The sequence below is a fragment of the Athene cunicularia genome (assembly GCF_003259725.1).
Source record: "Athene cunicularia isolate RWA chromosome 18 unlocalized genomic scaffold, athCun1 chr18_part1, whole genome shotgun sequence".
NCBI classification, from domain to species: domain Eukaryota; kingdom Metazoa; phylum Chordata; class Aves; order Strigiformes; family Strigidae; genus Athene; species Athene cunicularia.
In genome coordinates, this window is record NW_020799123.1 from 5517415 (window position 1) to 5531672 (window position 14258).

The 14258-nt window shown below is 53.5% G+C and overlaps 1 protein-coding gene across 7 annotated transcripts in view; it reads left to right on the forward strand.

Moving 5' to 3' along the window:
• The first annotated feature begins 129 nt into the window (after window positions 1-129).
• PRPSAP1 (phosphoribosyl pyrophosphate synthetase associated protein 1) overlaps window positions 130-14258 on the forward strand; it is a 36932-nt gene continuing 22803 nt past the window's right edge. Inside the window, exons 1-4 of one of the 7 annotated variants that reach the window (XM_026860798.1) lie at window positions 130-236; window positions 518-639; window positions 8841-8952; window positions 11012-11121. In XM_026860798.1, the coding sequence (XP_026716599.1) occupies window positions 145-236; window positions 518-639; window positions 8841-8952; window positions 11012-11121 (436 nt within the window). In that variant the 5' untranslated portion in view covers window positions 130-144. Of the gene's footprint in view, window positions 237-517; window positions 640-8017; window positions 8145-8209; window positions 8310-8445; window positions 8618-8720; window positions 8953-11011; window positions 11122-11565; window positions 11656-14258 lie in introns of those variants that run through there. The other 6 variants (XM_026860802.1, XM_026860800.1, XM_026860803.1 and 3 more) reach the window with 6 other exon arrangements.

Below are 14258 nucleotides of genomic sequence, written 5' to 3' on the forward strand. Positions count from 1 at the left end.
GGGGGAGCAGCGGCAAAGCACCGGGCAGCCGCGCCAGCCCACGCGGGGCTGAGCAGCGGTTAAACGCCACCTCTGCATCTCTCCGGCCGGGACAGGGCGAGAGGAGTGGGGCGGGTGCCTGGAGAAATCGGGGTACGGCGAGGGATGAGGACGACAGCGGGCAGCCGGCGAGGGACACCTCCGGGAGGGGGGATGGAGGGGGACGATGTCCTGCCCGTCACTGGTGGCCCCATCAGGTATCGGTGAGGGCTGGAGGATGCCAGGGGCAGGGAGCCCTGTGGAGGGAGGTGGGCTGTGCTCTGAACCCCACCTCGGGGCACAGGGTGCAGGGGACAGAGCCCAGGGGACCTGCCTGGAGGGTGCCAGCACGGCTGGGAGCCGCTCGGTGCCTGCGGCGGCTGGCAAAAATCACTGACAGCAGCTTCTGATGGTGACGGGACTGACCTTCCCCCTCCCGAGGGGCTGCTGGGCTCCAGGGGGGATGGCCCAGCTCAACAATGATTTTTTTTTTTGCCAGCCCCATGGATGTAGCTCTGCTCCACACTCTCCAGATGGCCCTTTGCTCTCCTGAGGCCCCATCTAAAGCAGATCTGCGCCGGCAAGCGGGTGATAAGCACTCGGACAAGAGCTGGGGGAATGGTAAGGCAGATGGAGAGATGCCCCAGTCCCTCCCTCCGCTCTCCTGGGCCTTCCTCGCCCCTTCCTCATCCCTCAGACCACCCTTCGTGGCAGTGTTCATGCAGGTTTCGCACGCTGGGTGCTGCTGGGCTGGCAGCAGCCTGACACCCCGTAACCTTGAGCTCGCACCTCGGGGAGGCATCGCTCTTCACACTTACAGCAGTTTAATTAGTGGTGAGCCCTTGGCCCTTCTGTCCCCAGTTAAATCCACTGAAACTGGCCAAAAATTGCAGGGAGGGCACAGGATGGGCAGATAATGTGGTTAAGCCTTGCTTTCCCAGAGTGACCTAAAACAAGAGCCGAGGTGCCATGATTTGGAGCATTACGCTTTCTAAAAAGACTCCCCTGGGGGCTATGGGTTCAAACTGATGCTTGGGCAGGGGGGGGCAAAACCTAAAACCCACTTCCACCCATTTGCTGGCTGATGCTTTCGACTGGGGAACCGAAGCCCCCACATCTGTTTCTGGGTGAGATTTGGGCACGGGCACTTCCCCGGCTGCTGCCCTGCCACGGGTCCAGCATTTGTAAACATCCCCGTGGTCCTCGGCAAGGTGTCACTGGAGGAAATAGCTGGCTGCTGAGGAGTGCAGCACCCTGACCTACCCCTCACCCTTCTCGGTGACTAATCCACTCCCAATTTCCGCTCAGGAAGGCACGAGATGTGGTGGGAGGATGTGAGAGCAGCTGTCAAGCCACTCCTGGCAGGTGCCTTGGGCTGACGGGGCTGCTCTGGGCTCTGTCCTCCCGTGCTACATCCGTTGGTGGCCCCATGCCACAGGGATCCCTCTTGCCCTGGTTGCCTGTGCTTTAAATAGGAGTCAGATGCCCAGCTGGGCTCTGCTTGCCACAGCCATGCTGTGGGCTGAGGAAAAGGGCTGAGAGCAGCTTCATCACGAGCCATTGAAGGCGGCAATGCCACCATGCTCGGACACGGTGAGGGTTAGCGCAGGGATACTGGTGGGGGGTGTGCCCAGGGCACGGAGATGAGGGGGCTGCAGGTTTTGCTCAGATGGGGAATGGCACAGTCTCAGCCTCTGTGACAGCAAGGGACAGAGCTGTTCCATCTTAGTACTGGTCTATGAGGACTTCACGTGGGCCTGTCCTGATGCTGTGCCACCCTTGGCAGATGCCTGCTTCATGCCACGGCCAGCCCAGTGCCCACCACCAGCCCCATGTGGGTTCCTTTGCTCTCCACAGCCACCAGCTGATTCAACCCAGCCCCGCACAGCCACCACTAGTTTGCCTCCAGACGCGAGGTCTAATGCGGAAGTGGGATCGCTTCCGTCACCGCTTAGTGCTGATAGACAGTCGTTCAGCGCTATCTTAATTATGAGAGCCTTAACGAGCTCCCTTAACCTGACTGGCGGCCCAAAGGGTGCTCTGCAGCCGGGGCTCTTGTGCCGTGGGCAGGTGTCTGCCCGTCAGGTTTGTCCTGGTTGGCTCCATTCCTGCCTGGTGGTGCCGCAGAGGCCGTGTGTGTGGGAGGGCAGTGCGGGGACATGGTGCAGGGACATGGCAGGGACCCGGCGTGCTGGTGGTGAATCCCCCCCCACCTCCTTTCTCATCGCAAAGCTGCAGGGTGTCCAGTCCAGCTGTGACCACGGGGGCCACCAGTCTCCCTCCAAGAGCAAACACCCCCCAAAATCCTGTCCTGGGAGGGCCTGTGGGGTATCCCAGACCCCACTGACATAATTTTTGTGGAAAAAGGCTTGTATGGCTGGAGCGCTGTGCCCTGGGCTCGCTGGAGAAGATGTGTTTGGGGAAACTGAGGCAGAAGCAGCAGACAAGGTTTGCCTTGAGTTGTGTAAGAAGCCAAGGGTTATATATGGCAATTTAAGACCCACTCAGCTCTCTCCTGCCCCTACTCTTCCTGCTCCTGCCCCCAGTACTAGAGGAGCTGGTCCCCACAGGGAGCTTGTCCTGGGAGAAGAAAGCAGAGAGGGTGGGGGCTTCCCAGCCCTGCCATAACCCTGTGTCCCTCCGGCTGATGCATCCCGGCTGCAGCGCAGACTTGAGGCTCTCTGCACCAGGGCAGGCCCGGATTTCGGGCTCCTGCTGCCTACACAGCAGGCAGCCCCGGAGGAGGCGTGCAGAGGACATGGCTCTGCTGCAAGATGAACTGCAGCGTTTCACTTCGAGGCAGGCAGCTCCTCCAGATCCCTGCTCGCTCTGCCGCGTCCAGCTGCTCCGGGAATGGGAACGGGAGGGGGATGCACTTATCCCGGATCCGACTCTTGTATCGTTGTTCCCATGCTGAAGGTACATCTCTCAAGGTGGAGCCAGAAATAGCGCAGCTCTGCGCTGCGTCGGGGCTGGCAGGGCTGCAGGGTTTGGCAGGGGGACAGGCACCGACTGCAGCAGTGGGAACTTCCCAGCCAGCGCCTGCGGCAGCGGCCGGTGCAGAGTCGGAGATGTTTCGGGGCAGACCCAGCCTGGGGACTGCAGCTCAGCCCCTCTCAGCCCCTAGCCACAGGGGTCCCCCGGGGAGATGCTGGTGCTGACTCAGAGGACCAGCATGGAGTGGGAGGGGACAGAAATAACAGAGGTATCTCCTGAGATGCACGAGCTGGGATGCAGGTTTTGGGTCTGCCACTGACTTGCTGTGAAACTCTGGCAAGTGACTGCACCCCTGGCCTCTGCCTCCGTGACCTGTGGGCAGGCAGCAGGTATCACCCACAATCCCAGCTTCACACGAGGGCCAGGACTTGACCCAGGAGGTTTCTCAGCCTCCGAAGAGCTGAGTGTTATGACAGCTCCTAAATCACAGCCAGGCTCTGCAACCTGCTCAGGGCTGCTACCAGCCCTGACCCTCCCTCCGCCGAGCTCTCGGCAGCCACCAGTACAGCCCAGGACCACAGGACTCACCAGGATGCCCTCAGTAATGACTGCAAGCTGAGCTCATTCCTCCCAGCTGATGATTTACTCCGAAGTATTTCTGAGGTCAGGCCTCCTTGGGAGAAACACTCCCAAACACCCCGCAAGAAGCTGCTGAGTCTGGAGTAACCACACACACCGCTCACTCAGCCAAAAAGTCACCCCTATGACTAGCCCTGGCGTCAGTGGGATTGAGGCCAAAGTGCTGCTGTTTGATCTCCCCCTTTGCTGGGGAAAGCCAAATTTCAGGCTGTTGCAAGGTTTTCACCACTTCCCAGTAGCGGTTTCCTGCTGGGATGTGCACGCAGACATTTTTGGGAGGTGAGTCAGAGGCTTCAATGAGAACCACCTGGCCAGGCCCCGCTAGGAGGCTGGATCCTGGGGTGATCCCCGCCGCCATGCTCGGCGCCTGCGGGCAGCATTCCCGGGGCAGAATTACTTATGGGGGGACACAGCATCCCACCACAGACCCCGGTTCTGGCCTGGGTAAGAAGAAGAGGAATTTACTGCTGCGGTTCCCACGGCTCATCTTTCCTCACTGAGCTGGGATCAGCACGCTGCAGCCACCCCACCCGGTCTCCAGGGAGAAACTCGGTAAAGGAGAAATGGCAAAACCTGGTCCAGCTCTGCAGGAAGCTGCCTGCAATGGTTGTTCCACCCGGTGCCATGTCAGCCCTGTGCAAGAAACCACCCCAAAGCAGCACCAAGGCCCTTGCTTTCTCTGGGGAGAGGTGTCGATCTTGGCAGAGCTGAGAAACTGCCCTCCCTCCTTGTTGAAATTCAGCAAATAAAGCCAGTTCCTGCTAAAGGAACCTCCCAAGATTTCCCTGCTGGGCTTTACTATTTTTTGCTATTAAAACTGCATGACCCTCTGCCCGTCCCCCCAACATTACTCAAACCCCTCTGCTCAGCAAATAACTGCATGACAGCGAGCAAGTGAGACTGAGCCAGGATAAGCCTTTTCAAAGGAGCTAAACCTGCTTAATGCCCGTGCTGTTCCTGACCCGCCCTCCTAATCCTGCACGGTTGATAATGAAATAATAAAGGGCTGCAAAGCCTTGCTCTCCACTGCTCTGTGGGGGAGGTTACTGCTGCCTCTGTACATGCCAGAAGCTGCGATATTAATTACTCCCTAAGTCAACAGAATTGCTTCTTTCTTCTCCTTTGCCTGGCTGTAAAACCAGGTGTGACCATCAGCCCGCAGAGCAAAGTCACTCCCTTTCCCAGGAGAAAGGTTGGTTGTTGCAGTGATAAGAGCTGTGATCTCTGCCCGTTGCCCTGCCCAGGCTTCTCGGGTGCAGATCCCAACCCCACAGCTCCACCAGCCATCCTGTTGGGATGTGTTGGAGAACAGCTTGCAGAGAGCAAGGCCATAGCTCCCTGCAGGAGCTGGTCGGCCATAGCTCCCTGCAGAAGTCGGTCCCAGCCACCTGAGGTAAACAAAGGAAAGAACCCAGGGTACAGTTGTGTAAACAAGGATGAAGACCCAGGGCTCAGTTGTGCAAGCGAGGATTGTTGTGAGAACACAGAGATAAGTTGGGGCGCACTACGACCTTGGGGGGTGAAGAGAAGCAGCCCTGGGAGAGAAGCAGGTTCACAGCTAGGCAGATGTTTATGCATACCAGAGATGCCACAAGGGGCTGGGATATTATAATGTGACTTTTTAGATGTACCCAATGGCTGAGATATTATAATGTAGTTTCTTTAATGTATCCAATAGAGTTGCAAGTAGTGTATTGTAGACTGCTTATATAAGGTGTGATTTCTTTCAATAAAGTTGAAGCTTGCTCTATCATTCACATTGAATCGGCTGCTTGCTTCCTCCGCCCACCGCAGGGATGCACAGGGCCGTCCCTGCAAGGCTGTTGGTCCTCTCCCCAGAGGGATGAAGCTGGTGGCACTGAGGGAGATCTCCAAAAAAACAAGAGCAAGGTGGTTTTGAGGCAGGACATGTTGTCAAGCCCCTCTGAGGTGACCACAGAGGTGCCACCTGGGGTCTGCCATGCCGGTGGCTGCCCTGCAGCAGAATGCACAAACTTGTTGCATCTCAGCTTCAGTGGGTGAGAACGTGGTGACAACACAGGCAGGATCCATCCTCTATGGCTGGAATGGCTCTGAGCACCCCACGAGGCAGCAGGAATGAGGACAGAAGGATGATGCTGGAGGACTCAGAGGGCAAAGCAGAGGCTGAGCACACTCAAAGAGGCCACAGCATCAGCCCTGGGCTGGTGTTGTCCAGGCTGCCGAGCAAGGAGCACTAGGAAGGGGTTAAACAGCCCTTCTTTCTGTTGCACACCTGAATTGCATGGCAAGCCAGGAGGGAAGGGCTTTAAAAGAGGAGGGCAGCAGCAAATCCCTTCCCCAGGGGCCCAGGAAGGAGTTGGTGGGAGGTTGAGCACCCTGCAGAGGTGCTGTGCTATGGCCCCTCGGCGCTGGGTCTCCCTCACTCCCCCTGCCTGGGTGCTGCTCACGGGTTTCTCCCTGTAACTCTGCTGCCCTCACTGGGGTGTCCCACAGGAGCCTGTCCCTGTTCCTTAAGGTGTCCCTGCTCTGCCATTTCTCTGGTGGGTGCAGAAATGATCTCAGGAAGCAGCCAACTTCCTACATCCCAAAAATAGTCTGCCCCTCCAACTTTTTTTTGAGCTTCTTGCTTTTGAAATACAAAGCCAGCAACTTGTGACAAGTAAAGGGCTGTAGCATGGATGCTGTGACCACTGTCAAACAAACATGCCTTGCAGGGCAGCAGCCGCCATCGCTAAACGCGCAGTGGCATGCGTGGCTGAAGCAGATTGGGGCTGGGGGTGCTCAGATGGATGCTCCTGTTTTATCCCAAGCTGCAGGGTTACCACCAGCCTGATGGCTGGGCTTCTCCTCAGAGGCACGAAATGAATGCAGGCAGCTGATGCTGTCAGCTCTCGCCTCACCTCAGGGAACAAGTGGGGACATGGGAGTGGAGCTGGAATAGCCCCTGCTAGGACAAGGTATGGATGAAGGACCTGCAGGGGACAGAGGGGACCTGGAGAGGCACCAGCGACCCAGCTTGGACCACATGCAGCTTTGGTGGCAGCAAACTAGGGCAGATGCGTCTGGTGCCAAGCGCAGGGGGTGAGGGCTGTGCCTTGGCTCCCCTCGCCCTGCCAGCGCAGGCACTGCAGGGACAGGGATGTAAATCTTGACCTCGTCTGACTGCAGGACACGAGCCTGAAGCCCCTGTTGCTGTGCTCATGGCTGGTCCCAGCAGGGCTGCGGCTGTGATGGGGGATCTCTGCTGAGCCCTGCGGCCTGATCCTGCTGCAGGAGCAAACCCAGGTGGCTGGTGAGGTGAAAGGGGGACTGTCCTGGCTCTTACACCAGGTAAATAACTGTGGGGTGGTCTTGAATCATCACGGAGGGAGATGGGATGGAACCACACTGCAGGGACAGATCCACGTCACCAGGCATGGTGAAGGGGGACAAAACTTACATCCTGGTGTTCAGGAGGCGCAGCAGTGGCAGAGGTGACACTGATGCATTTCTATCTTGTTTACATTGAGGATGCTGAATCTTAATGAAGGCTGGAGAAAGACAACTTTTAATGAAGTGTACAGTGGAAGGGGACTGATAGCGATGCTGCAGTTCCCAGCTAAGCATGAAATGCTTTATGACAGTTGTTGCCAGAGGCACCACTGCCATCACACACCTGATCCCATCACACACCTGATTACATGCACAGAGCAGCCCAGCAGCAGGGAGAGTCACTCCTGAATAACAGATGTGTACGTCCTCCACGTCCTTAACGAAGGCTGCCATGACTTCCTCCTCCTTCACCACTCTCAGCTGGGAGAAGGGATAACAACCTTCTGCAGCGGCTTAGAAAACTGTCAGGAAAAACCTCTCCCTCCAGAGTGAACTGCACAGCCATCCTAGTGATGAAATTAATGCTGTTTGCCCTCCCTGACATATCAAGTATGCTCTTTGGGCCTGGAAAGGTCAGCACAGAGCTCTGCCAGATGGGTTGGGGCAGAAGTTTTCTGCTTAGGTAAGTCATTTAGTGCCTGTACCCGAGAGGGACTTTGTCCTCACATCCAAGTAGCACAGAGCACCTTGGAGAAATGGTGCAGAGACCAGGTTTAGCTCCAGCAGCACCTCCTCAGGGCCGCCATCACACTGCTGTCACAGCCCTGGGGTGCTAAGGTGAGCCCCAGGCCCAGAGCGTGGCCTAGCACCTGTGGGGCCAAGCGACCGGCTGGCAGAACCCCTCCCGAACACTGTGCGGTTCCGGGAGGGCTCTGGTTTAAGTCCTACGGGGCGGGAGGCCTCGGGCGTGAGGGCGGCGGGGCGGGGAGGGCTGTGGTTCCCGCCCGCCCCACCGGGTTCGGGCCCGAGGCCTCCCGCCCCGCCCGCCATGGAGCGAGGCTAGAGCGCCACCGCAGCGCTTCCGCCGGCGCGGCCGCCATCTTAGGCGCGGGCAGTGAAGCCGCCGCATTGAGGCCGTGCCTGGCACAGCCGGGTGGAAGGGAGAGTCGGCTCCGCTGTCAGCAGCACCCGGGAAGCGGGAGGAGTGTCCCGCCCCAGGAGGGAGAGTTTACGCCATTCTCACGCTTCCTCCTCAGGTACCGGGGCCCTTCGGGCAGTAGCTGATACCTCTCTGCCCCTGTGAGGGGAGAGCAGGGCCGCTGTGCCCTCACCTAAGATGGCAGCGGGGGCGGGCTCTCCGCGCGGAGATGGCCGCCGGGGGAAGCGGCGCTCTAGCCGGGTGGCGGAACTCGCTTGGTTGGGTGAGGGGAGCGGGAGGGCTTCCCCCCCACCCGGCTTCGTAGGCACCGCCACCATCACCACAGGGACCCCCGTCTAGCCTTGCTGCCTCACAGAGAACCCCCCTATCCCCCCACGCTCCCCAGCCGAGGGATCCCCTCTCCCAGCTGCTATTTCCCGTTTGGGGGGGGGGTATTTCCCCCGCCCCCCCCCGGTGCATGAGGTTCCTCTGGGCGAGCGTGAGGCGGGTTTGGGTTTGGGTTACCCAAGGCCTGGCTCCTGGGGGCTGGAGGTTGCTCTGCAAGCAGCACGCAGCCCCCCTGCCCAGCAGGTGCATTTTATTTTAATAGCCATATTTTCCTATTTTCTACACACCCCCACCCCCTTTTATACTTTGTTACAGGAGTGGACCAGTAAGACCGTAGGTAGCGGAAGGGTTCCCTTCCTCCTCCTCCTCTCCACCCCTTAAGGGGCGGTGATCGTGGCGGAGAGGAGGAAAAGGATGCCACGGAAGCTGTTGTTGCCTTATAAATCTGTTTTTTCTCACTTTCGAGCTCCACGGGGGTTGCATGACTCTTTGGCGATGAACGCAGCTAGAAGTGGCTACCGGGTCTTCTCGGCCAACTCCACGGCAGCCTGCACCGAGCTGGCGAAGAGGATCACGGAGTAAGTTCCTTCTCTTTCAAGTTTCTTCCTCCCCTCCTCCCCCGAGCTCCTCTGTGCAGGCAGCCTTTCTTCAGAGCGGCTGGAGAGGCTTTTGGCGTCCTCCTGCCTTCCCAAGCCAAAGGTGTTTGCTGTGAGATCCTTTGCTGTGGAGGTTTTGCGCTGAGAGCGTTCAGCAGCTCTGCGTTTTTCCTCCTCGGTGCCGGCTTATCCCTCGCAATGACTCGGTTTGACCCAGCGACGAAGATGGACCGGCTGTTTTCTGTCTTCTGCATCTCTGACACCCGTTTCAATGCTGGAGAGGCCGGGTTGCAGCAAAAGCTGTTACTTTTGGGGAGGGAGAAGGTAAAACTTGGCTGAACAAACCTCAGAAAGTGTTTTAACAGTTTTGGGAGATGCTCAAAACTTTCTCTCCTGCTTTTCATGGGGACAGCTTAGCAACCTTGTGTGCTCAACAGCTTTACTGCTTGGGGCACAGGGAGCATTATCTGCGCAGACCTCAGTGTAACACCAGCATTTGCACTAACCAAAGTGGATTAGTGAATCTGAGTTTCGGTGGGGTAGGAGAGGTGGGCAGCACATGCTAACAAAAGAGAGTTTAGAGATAGAATTGTGCCTGCCCCCCCCCCTTTTTTTTTTTTTTTTTTTTTTTTTTTTTTTTTTTTTCTCCAGCTCATTGATTTGGGCAGAGTTTGACCTTGACTTGGCAGGGATGGATGTGTGGGGTCCTGCTGAAGGAGGTGTGTAGCAGCTGACTCCAAAATGGGACTTTTGCAGCACAGAGGGGCACTGAGTTTACCCTGACACTTAATCTTTTGTTTAGAATTAGTTTGGTTCACATCAGGGCGCTCCCAGCCGAAGGGGCTTTTCTGAGACAGGCATCTGTGCATTGGGGAGCTGTCATTCTAAAGCAGGATTTGGATTTCCTTTCTTCTTGGCTACAGTTCATGGAAGCTGCTCCCAGAATCGAGGGTGCTCAGTGCTTGTTTGTCTCCTGCAGCAGATAGTGTCCTTGCTACCTCTTAAGCAGCAGCTGGTCTGTTCCTGTCTCCAAGGGCATGCTTAAATTGGACACATTACCAAATACAGGTGTGCTGTTACCTTAAACTGCAAGCATATTTTGCTGTTTGTCTAGCTAGCTTAATAAACAGTGTGTTCAATCCTTAGCACAGATTATTTCTTTGAAGCTGACTTGGCTGTTGGGCTAGCAGCACTGGTGTTGGATAATAGTGATGGACTTCTTTGGATGTGAGTTGGAAAGGGAAATCCCAGTGTTTGGCAGTGGAAAGCTTTTTTTTTTTTTTTTGGTTCATGTATTTTTGCTATATTTGGTCAGTTCCGTATCACTTTCCCTTCACAGGTACAACTCTGAAAATAGTGTTTCTCTATATAAAAAAGTAAGTTTTACTGCAACAGATGGGACATGGTTTTATAAGGCTTGTCCTGTTGCGTCAACAGAGACCATAACAGAAGTCCCCTGGGGACGAGCTCCAAGTTCTCAGGACTAAAAGAGAAAATGGGCAGTCTTTATTCTCTGTCCTTTGTCTTAAAAATAACTCACTTTTTTAAAGATGTAATGAGAAGAGACATGGAGCAGGCTTCCCTGGGTCGTGGCACCGTGCTGCTGTAACCCTCTGCAGGGTTCCCAGTGATGCTCTGAGGGTGAGTGACAGCAGGATCCAGAGAGACCTCCTGTTCTTCACAAAGTAAACTTTTAACAGAGGCAGGGTGGGCTTTTTGCCTTGGCTCTAATGTCAGCAAGGAAGTTGGATGCTCTGGTGGCGGTATGAGCACAACAGTGAGATACGCAGCTACTGCTTAAACTGAGACTTGAGGACACGTAGCTTTAGTTTCTGTAGGATGGGAGTAGTGACCACTCTGAAAGGTGTAAAGCATTTATACGTGAGTGATGTTTTGTTGGAACAGATTTGTTCCCAGTAAAATGTCTCCAAAAAATCCCAAGAGGCATTTTCAGCATACTGTGTGGTGGCTTTGCACTGACTTCCCTTAGGAGCTCAGGGGCTGTTTCAACACGTTTGTAATACATCCCTTGTTTTTTCAGGTTGCAAAAGATTCGTGACTGCTGGCTTTCCCACTGTGTCACATCCCAGCTTGTACTTTGCTGGGGAGGTCAGTTGCACCTTTTAATAGAGTTGGAGCAGTCTTATAAGGGTGAGTCTGTCCTCTAATATTGTGCGTTCTTTTTAAAGTTTTTTTATGACCTTTAGTATAAGTAGTAAAAGAACTTTAAAACAACACGCAATATTAGGAGTAGGGCCCCTTGAGACACTTGTCTATCCAGGCTCCATTGCTCTTTGCCTGTAGGTATGATGTTAAAATCAATATTTGAGGAGTCCTGGCTTATCCTTTTGTAAAATCTTAAGTGTGGGGAGGAGCAGTGTGACATAAACCAGACATCTGAAAGCTCTTCAGTCTCCTCACTTCATTTAATGCAAAACTTTGAGTGCCTTTCAATTCAGGCTCTGAGCATGGCATTCTGGCACCCTTCCCATCTTTACAATTTCCCATTATGCATTCTTGTCTGTCTATAGGATGAGTGACTAGGTGGTTAGTCTAACTTTCACTTTGAGTTTTCAGAGTTTTTGTTTATGTTAGTGTCTGCCAGGGAGAGGAGATGATGCTGGCTTATGTAGACCAAATACCTTGTGAAACTTTAAGATGCTCCTTAGACTCAGGACCACTGAAACATAAGTAAAATAATATGTTTAGTTGTATCTTATAAATTGAGAGAGATGTGGGTTTTTTTTTTTTAAATTCTTTCCCAGATGGAAAGAAAATTCCTGCTCTAATTAGGAGACACTGGGCACCTGATTACAAGCTGCAATTGCAGGGAAGAAAGATAATTTCTGTGACCAGTGCTGATCCCTACTGGGCCTTGTGTGCTGCAAGGGGGAGGGAAAGTCTAGCAAGTCTTTTTAATCTCTGGAATCTAACAGATGTATTTAGATCTCCCTCTGACTGCAGTGTTTGGCACAGAGGGTACAAATGTTACATTCCACTCCTTCCTTGTGTGTTTGGGTTGGAGGGGATTGATGATTGAAGCTTGCTAATGCCTCCCCAGTGCTCCTCGTGTTCTGATCTCTGGTTGCAGGGAGCCGGGTACACAACACTAAAACCAGGGTGATGTTTTCTGTGAATAAGTGGGAGGTGAGCCCCGCTTTTGGAAGAGACAGAATGTTAGGAGGACTCGCAGCAACGTCTCTCAGCTGAAGGAGAATTTCTGATGGGATGGAGGAAGAGTAATGTCAGCCTTCCTCATTAGGTCATCTTGCTGGCCTGTGAGAGGATGACAGAGGGGAGTCATATCACAGTGACCTTGGGATGCTGCTCTCCCTCTTCAAACCCTGTTCTTGCCTTCTGGAAAGAGCTCTTGAGTGGTGCTGTGGGAGGAGAGGAGGTAGCACCAACCCTTTTCCATCTCGGAAGATGCAGCACTGTTGCAGGAGCCTAACAGATACTACAGGGTGAAACTGCATCAGAGGATTTTGAAAAGGGAAAATAATTTAAAAAACAGTACAGGTGAAGAGGGTTACAGGTTGGGGACAGTGCTGGAGTAGGGTGAGTATGGAGCAGTTGGGCTTTAAGATTTTCTGTGCAGCTTAGATGAAGCATGTAATGTGGCTGAGCAGATTGGCTTTGCATGGTAGCTTTCTGTGCCGGCCAGTGCCAGGTTTAGGGGAAGTTCCTTCCTGAGGAGTGGACTGGTAGGAGTAGAGGAAAATCTGTGCAGTATTTGCTGGTAGTTCAGCTGCACAGCTTTGGCATGGCTGGAACGAGTGATGCAAGTGCTAGATAGCTCTGGGTACAGAGGCAGATGAGTAAGCAGTAAATGGCAGATGAGCAGCAGGGACTTTTCTTCAAGTATCCGTTTGTGCCGGGTGGATGGAGGGAGGTAAAGGCCAGCTCAGATAGTTAAAGGATATTTGAACAGATTGTCTTGTATCCAGGAAGCTGCTGTTTCCTTCCCCATTCCTGGCAGGTTCTTGTAGTGGGAGATTAGGAAATACACTGTGGAGCTGCTACTGTGATAGCTGATCTTTAAATAAAAGTTTGCTTGAGTTTGAAAAGCAATTCAAAGTCAGGCCGTGGCTTGCTTTGGCTGTGGTCAAGCATGGAGCAGATCCCTCTGCTGTCAGCTCCAGCTCCTTCTGGAGTCTGCAGCCGTTTGTGGAGTCTCTAGGTGTGGGGAGAGTCGAGTATTTCCAGAGCTGAGACCAGTGAAAGTGTTTGTAATGAAGAAGCTAATGGCAAAATAAAATCGTGTCATAGTCAAGGGCTTTGTCTGTATGCAGGTTTCTATTCGAATTGAATGTTTGTACTGGAGATAACTTTACAACTGCCTTTTAGGTGCTTGTCACAGTGGGAGAAGGAAATGCAGCCCAGGCTGAGAGCCCTTCCCAGCGGTATGTGCTTTGATGGCATGAAATACTGAAAGTGAACTTGCCTATTGAATTTTGATTCAGCTAAACGTCAGGTCTCTTTTTAACTGACTGACTGTTGTCTCAAGAGCCTGGTACAGTAGTTTTTGAGGAGCGTTTTAACAGTATAATACAATCTCATGGCATTTCCTGAAATACCGCAGCGTGTCACTTCCTTGTTAAACTATAGGTGACTTCTGAGCTGTTCACGTTTAGGCTGTGAATTTGAGACTGATTTTATAAACACTCTTGTATCCACAGCTTAACATCCTCTTGGCTTGTGTTGAGACTGCGGAAAGTTAGATCATTCTTCCTAGGCAGTGTTTACAGAGAGATATTCCAGATCAATATAAATTTTTACTGGCCAGTTGCTCTGAGTAGGATTTTTAAAGCTGTAAAGAGAGTTGTTCTCTTAGATGCTATCAGGTCCTAGAGGAGTCAGTTTAGTGATGGAGCTGGTACAAGGACAGCAGAGCAGAGCGAGGAGCAGGGCTTTCCCTATCTGGTGGGTGGTCACCCAGGGAAAGCTTACACTGAGGTGGTGTTAAAAATTTTAAAAGCTGGGAGCAGCCTGGAGTAGTAATGCCTTGATGCCAGTGTGCCCAGTCTTCTGCACTGAGCTTGGCATGACTCTGTGTGCATAGCTTTTTTAACAGATCCCAGTTCTGAAGACTGCTGCTTTTAAAAACAAAAATGACACCAAACTGAGTTTCTATCTCTTTTTGATGGAGAAGGAAGCGAGCTTCCAGAAGTGAAGTTGTGCTCTGATATCTGCATGGGTCTGGTTAACAAGTGAGATTTTTGCAAATACCATAAAATCAGCTTGACTGTTCTCCATTCTTAAACACTTCAGTATCAGCAAAAGCTGTT